The sequence below is a fragment of the Chenopodium quinoa genome, unplaced genomic scaffold (assembly GCF_001683475.1).
Source record: "Chenopodium quinoa cultivar QQ74 unplaced genomic scaffold, ASM168347v1, whole genome shotgun sequence".
NCBI lineage: Eukaryota > Viridiplantae > Streptophyta > Magnoliopsida > Caryophyllales > Amaranthaceae > Chenopodium > Chenopodium quinoa.
This window is the reverse complement of record NW_018743196.1, coordinates 528,019-534,018: the sequence shown is the minus strand read 5'-3', so window position 1 is coordinate 534,018 and position 6,000 is coordinate 528,019. Positions and strand designations below refer to the sequence as shown.

Genomic DNA, 6,000 nt, shown 5'->3' with positions numbered 1-6,000 from the left:
TGAATTGGTGTTCGTCAAGAAGACAAACAAACTATGGTTCTAAATCAATGAATTAAAGATACTAGGGAATGAGATCCACTCAACCAAGGCAAATAGGCAAACGGGGAGTAAAATAGACAAGATATAGCAAGGACTATATGTAAAATCAACCTCATGCAATTAGAAAACAACTCACACTACTAAACTTAGATTCCTCATTAGTTTAGCAATAGATGATACATAATCAAATTACAATAAGTAATGACGTACTCAATTTACACTTCCATGTCAAATTAGGCATATCATACTATCAAGCTCCTTAGTCAAGGGTAGCTAAACCTATCATGAGGAACTAACAAGCAATCTCATATAATCAATTTAATTGCAATACAAACATCAATGCTTCTCCCACATTTGCATAGTTAACCTAAAAGGTCGAGCTTCACCCAACCCCTAGCAAGAAGACTACTCACAACTCATGTTTATCAACATGCGATCAAGAATTAGGGTTCTAAATACTTCAATAATTGGGGAAAAGTGGTTAACAATTGAAATAACTATCATCCAATAACAAATTACCAAGAACTAAGAAGATTTAAATAACATGCAAATACCAAATAAAATCTGAAATTAAAAGGAAAAAGGTTGGAGAAATTACTAATTGAAGCTTCAAATGTTGAATACAAATTGCCAAACTTTGAGAATAATTCTTGAATTTCACTAATACAATGATTTTATTTGATGAAAACTAAGCTAAATTAATCCTAAGGAATTGTTCAAACTAAGAGAGGTTTCTGAAAACTAGGCTACTGTCCTTTTTTTTTCTTTTCTTTTCAAAAACGATCTCGAAAGGACCTTAAAAGTCCGTACAAAATTGGCTGAGATCGGGAAAAGGTCCGACCGAACTCTGGGTAGGTTCGGTCGGACTCAGGGTAGGTTCGGTCGAACCCTGTGTAGGTTCGGTCGAACCTCCCTGATCCTTGTTTGGTCGAACTTTTGAGGTTCGACCTCTCCTGCAAAATTGCTGAAAACTGGTTTGACACTGCCTTCACTGCACCCTGGAGGTTCGGTCAAACTTTTCAAAAGTTTGACCACACAAAGGTTCGACCGGACCTTTCAGAGGTTCGGCCACACCTCCTCTTGCACTTCCTTTTCTTGCTTCCTCTTCTTCCCTTTTGCTCCTCTTGCCTTTGTCCATGGCTTCCATACTTGGCCAAGGGGCCTCCCACCGTGCATAGGACCGTCATGGAACCTGCAGAAGATACCAAAGTTCACGAGAGCATGGGGATGATAAAATAATGCATAAAGATTATCAAAATAAGCGCAAATAAGCATTACTTTTCATCAACACAAAAAGAAGCCATAAGAGGATAATGAGGTGGAAAAACCTAAGAAAAATAAGAGGAAAAAGACCTAAATACTACCCCTAAGAGTGACATAAATGTCACTCATCAGTAGGCTTGAGTTGATGAAATCGGTGCAAGTTGTAAACCGGTAAATTGGTCGTTTAAAGACAAATTGGATGGTTTTACCCACCCAATGGGACTCCCGGACGGTATTAGGGATCATGGTTAATATTTTGGCAAGTTTTATTTACGGGCGAAAAAAGTCAAAAATTACAAAATTGAAGGCTAATATCAACACTTTTTGAGAAATTTTGGTGGATTCGGGTAAAGTTGTCAATTCGGGTAAACGGGTCAGGTTTGGGTCGGTAAGATTGGGTCGGGTCAATTCGGATTAATTCCATAACCTATGTGGGTAGGGTCAATTTCATAACCTATGCGGGTCGGGTTCGGGTTGGGTCATGCTTTAGTCGAGTCATACTTTTTATCGGGTTTGAGTCGAGTTAATAACAAGTCGGGTTACATTCGGGTCGGGTGAGCAAAAGGTCGGGTTTAATTCGGGTTTTCACGGGTTAAAACGGGTTAGGGTAATTTTCGGGTTCGAGGCGGGTTCGGTTCAAGTCAATAATTTGCGGGTTATAATCAAGTCGGGTCATTCTTGAGTTTGAGTTGAGTTCGGTTCAAGTCAATAATTTACGGGTTACAATTATCTCATTTGACCATACAACAAATATATAATATATTTAACTCTTAAATTTGAGGATGAGGCTCCTTTCTTTTGCTGGCCTAGACCGACTTGGTCTCTCTAGACAAAATGCTTTGATCAACAATAATAAGGTGGTCTAAATTGCATTTAAGGTGATTTGAAATCGGGTCAGGAACAATTTAGGTTGAATTTAGGTCGGGTCAATAACTAGTCGTGTTGATTTCGAGTCGGGTTTGTAACAGTTCAGGTTGAATTTTTGGGTCGGGTTAGTAATAGGTCTGTGATAAGTGGTTTATTTGACCACTTATTGTGTAAATTTAAACCCGATTTTGCGATCATTTTCCCTCTTTCTAACCCAATTTTGAATGAAAATGTTTTGTCTCGGCTTTCCCCCTCTTGGTTTGTGTTTGTCCATGTTTTGCAGGTCTATGGACTCAATTGGGCAGGCTTTCGGTGCATGAATCGTGTTTAAGACAAGAGGACTGAAGATTGGAGAGGGCGCTCCAGGGGAGCGGGCGTGCACCTCTCATGGAGCGGGCGCTCCTCGACTCTAGCTACATTCTACGCAAGTTCAGGTGCTGTTAGGAGCGGGCGCTACTCCCTTTGAAGTTGAATCTGCCCATGCTGCTAGAACAGGGGAGCGAGCGTGCATCATGTGAGGAGTGGGCGCTCCTCCCTGACACTTTTAAATCTGATCCTTCATTGAAGCATTCTAGAGAGGGCGTGCAGCCAAAAGGAGCGGGCGCTCCTAGCTTAGGAGCGGGCGCTCCTCATTGTGGAGCGGGCGCTCCTCTCTGGGAATCCGTTTTCTTTTGACGGTTTTCCCTATGTGTTTCGGGGAGTATAAATACTTCCCCTTTTAGCTCATTTAGGGGGAGAGTACAGTAGCCTAGTTTTCAGAAACCTCTTTTAGTTTGAAACATTCCTTAGGATTAATTTAGCTTAGTTTTCATCAAATCAAATCATTGTATTAGTGAAATTCAAGAATTACTCTCAAAGTTTGGCAATTTGTATTCAAAATTTGAAGCTTCAATTAGTAATTTCTCCAACCCTTTTTCACTTAATTTCAGATTTTATTTGGTATTTGCATGTTATTTAAATCTTCTTAGTTCTTGGTAATTTGTTATTGGATGATAGTTATTTCAATTGTTAACCACTTTTCCCCAATTATTGAAGTATTTAGAACCCTAATTCTTGATTGCATGTTGATAAACATGAGTTGTGAGTAGTCTTCTTGCTAGGGGTTGGGTGAAGCTCGACCTTTTGGGTTAACTATGCAAATGTGGGAGAAGCATTGATGTTTGTATTGCAATTAAATTGATTATATGAGATTGCTTGTTAGTTCCCCATGATAGGTTTAGCTACCCTTGACTTAGGAGCTTGATAGTATGATATGCCTAATTTGACATGGAAGTGTAAATTGAGTATGTCATTACTTATTGTAATTTGATTATGTATCATCTATTGCTAAACTAATGAGGAATCTAAGTTTAGTAGTGTGAGTTGTTTTCTAATTGCATGAGGTTGATTTTACATATAGTCCTTGCTATATCTTGTCTACTTTACTCCCCGTTTGCCTAATTGCCTTGGTTGAGTGGATCCCATTCCCTAGTATCTTTAATTCATTAATTTAGAACCATAGTTTGTTTGTCTTCTTGACTAACCCCAATTCACCAATTGACTTCGAATTAGCTTAAATGTAAAGATCTTTGGCAACCATATCCCGTTCCTTGTGGACCGAACTCTTACTTGTCATTATGCTTGGTTTGTAAGGTGTTTGTTAATAAATGTGTTTGATTGAGTGTGGAATGTACGACCGTTCTAACGCACATCAGTCTGGTAAAATTCGGGTCGAGTCATAACAAGTCGGGTTGAATTTGGGTCAAGTGAATAACAAGTCAGGTTGATTTCGAGTCGGGTTTGTAACAGGTTCGGTTAAATTCGGGCCGTTCAGGTCTGGTTAGTTAACAAGTCGGGTTAAATTCGGGGTTTTACGGGTTAAAACGAGTTTGGGTCAATTTCAGTTCAAGTCGGGTTCGGTTCAGGTCAATAATTTAAGGGTTACATTCGAGTTGGGTCATCTCTAGGTCAATCGGGTTCGGGTCTCACATACTCGGGTCTAGGGTTGGTTTCAGGTCAAATCGGGTTTGGGTCACCATTTTTTCGGGTTCAGATGGGTCGGTTAATAATCGGGTTTGAGTCGGTATTTCAGGTTGGGTCAACTTTTAACAGCTCTAGTTCCAAACACCAATGCAGAAAAATTGTTTGAATTTCATAGTTTGTCAAGGTAAAACGATTCTAAATATATTGGCTCACTATAAAAATTAAAAGAACATATTCATTTCAACTAGTCAAAGTGTATATACCTTGTCCTGACCTCCAACATCCCACACAGTGAAGCTGATGTTCTTGTACTCAACAGTCTCCACATTAAATCCTGTTGAACAAAAAGAACAAAGAAAATGAGAAGCAACTCCATCAAGATTCCACCTCTTTCAATAATCATTACCTTCAAAATGCGATGAAGATAAACATACCAATGGTGGGGATGGTGGTGACAATTTCTCCCAACTTGAGCTTATACAAGATGGTAGTCTTACCAGCCGCATCGAGACCTACCATAAGTATACGCATCTCCTTCTTGGAGAATAGTCTGCTAAATAGCTTGGTGAAAGTAAGCCCCATCTTCGCATCCTCTCAACTCCAACAATCTAAATTTAGCCTTATTAATATATGATGTCAAATTGTAATCTACAAATTTTGTATTGCAAATCATATACTCCGTACAATATAAATAGTATTAGATCCTAAAGTTTCCATTTACAATGAATTTATTAAGGTAGCATAACAAATCATGTGGTAAAACATTTGATTCAATTCAACGAAATGTGGATCAAAATACATTGTATTATACTGATTACATATTCAAGTCCATAACTTTGGTTCCCAACACCCAGATCTCAGCCACATTACAAACGTCTTCCAAATTCTAATTAGAACAATTAATGGCAAAAGAAAAAAAAGACAAAATCTTGTTGCGAATTACACAATTTTAAATCCCAGATTATAAACTCCATCACATTTTCTATGGCAATAATATAAATCACAATAATTATTCTAGTTCAAGAGGAAAACACAAGGAAATGTACAAACTATTGTATACTAAACTGCAAATTAAGACAAAGATTCACAACATACTTGAGGGGAATTAAGAAATCATAATGAAGAATTAAATCGAGAATTAACATCCTATGATTAACAGATCAAGAATTAAAACTCAATTAACATATGGATAGTGCATGAACTATAAAAAAATGGGTAAGAGGAAAAGAACCTGAGCAAGGAAGAAATTTGAGATAGAAGAAAGAAATGAGGAAATCTGGAAAGTAAAAGTTAATTTTTGGAATGACGAGGTGTGCAACTGTGGAAGATCTCTCTTGACTCTCTATTCCCAATTGTATGGGGCTTTATTTTAGTTCATTCTTCATTTTTGCCTTTATATATTTGGCTTGCTGCTTTTGGACCTATCTTTCATTTATTTATTTTTTTTTAGATTTGCCAACTCGTAGTAAAATAATTTATATGCACTCGGAATTCAAGGTGTATCAGATCAATTTTTTTTGCTCATTTAATACTTTGTTTTTTTAACTACTATTTTAAATGAGTAAAAAAAACAAAAATCAAATGAGAAGAAAAAAAACTACCCTTGTGCAGAGTTACCTTTATGAATACTCGAGTGCATATAAAAGGTGTCGGCTATTTAGCTTATTTCTTTTTTTCCTCTAATTTAACATTTTAATACTTGAATCGACGCGGTCAATAATTATTTTGTACTACCGTATTTTGAAAAAATCATATGACAATATAGTAATCATTATGTAGTTCCGTTCTTATGTGTGTCACATGCCTTATTCAAAATTGTTACAGAAGTGCATCACTAATGAAACTATTCACCATATGATTAGGGATGAG

General features: G+C 37.3%; 1 protein-coding gene across 1 annotated transcript; it reads right to left on the bottom strand.

The window, feature by feature from the left end:
* Positions 1–1,178: 1,178 nt before the first annotated feature.
* LOC110732985 (ADP-ribosylation factor-like) lies at positions 1,179–5,664 on the bottom strand. Its single transcript, XM_021912983.1, has 4 exons — positions 5,363–5,664; positions 4,566–4,739; positions 4,395–4,465; positions 1,179–1,231 (listed from the first exon to the last, which is right to left on the bottom strand). Exons 2-4 carry the CDS (start codon positions 4,711–4,713, stop codon positions 1,223–1,225), a joined length of 228 nt encoding a protein of 75 aa, XP_021768675.1. The 5' UTR covers positions 4,714–4,739; positions 5,363–5,664; the 3' UTR covers positions 1,179–1,222.
* Positions 5,665–6,000: the final 336 nt, after the last annotated feature.

Excerpts from the sequence above, each read along its gene's own strand:
- LOC110732985 (XM_021912983.1), bottom strand. The coding sequence starts at position 4,713 with ATGGGGCTTACTTTCACCAAGCTATTTAGCAGACTATTCTCCAAGAAG. Across the intron at positions 4,466-4,565 it reads CACCACCATCCCCACCATTG|GATTTAATGTGGAGACTGTT; the intron begins GTATGTTTATCT and ends TTTGTTCAACAG.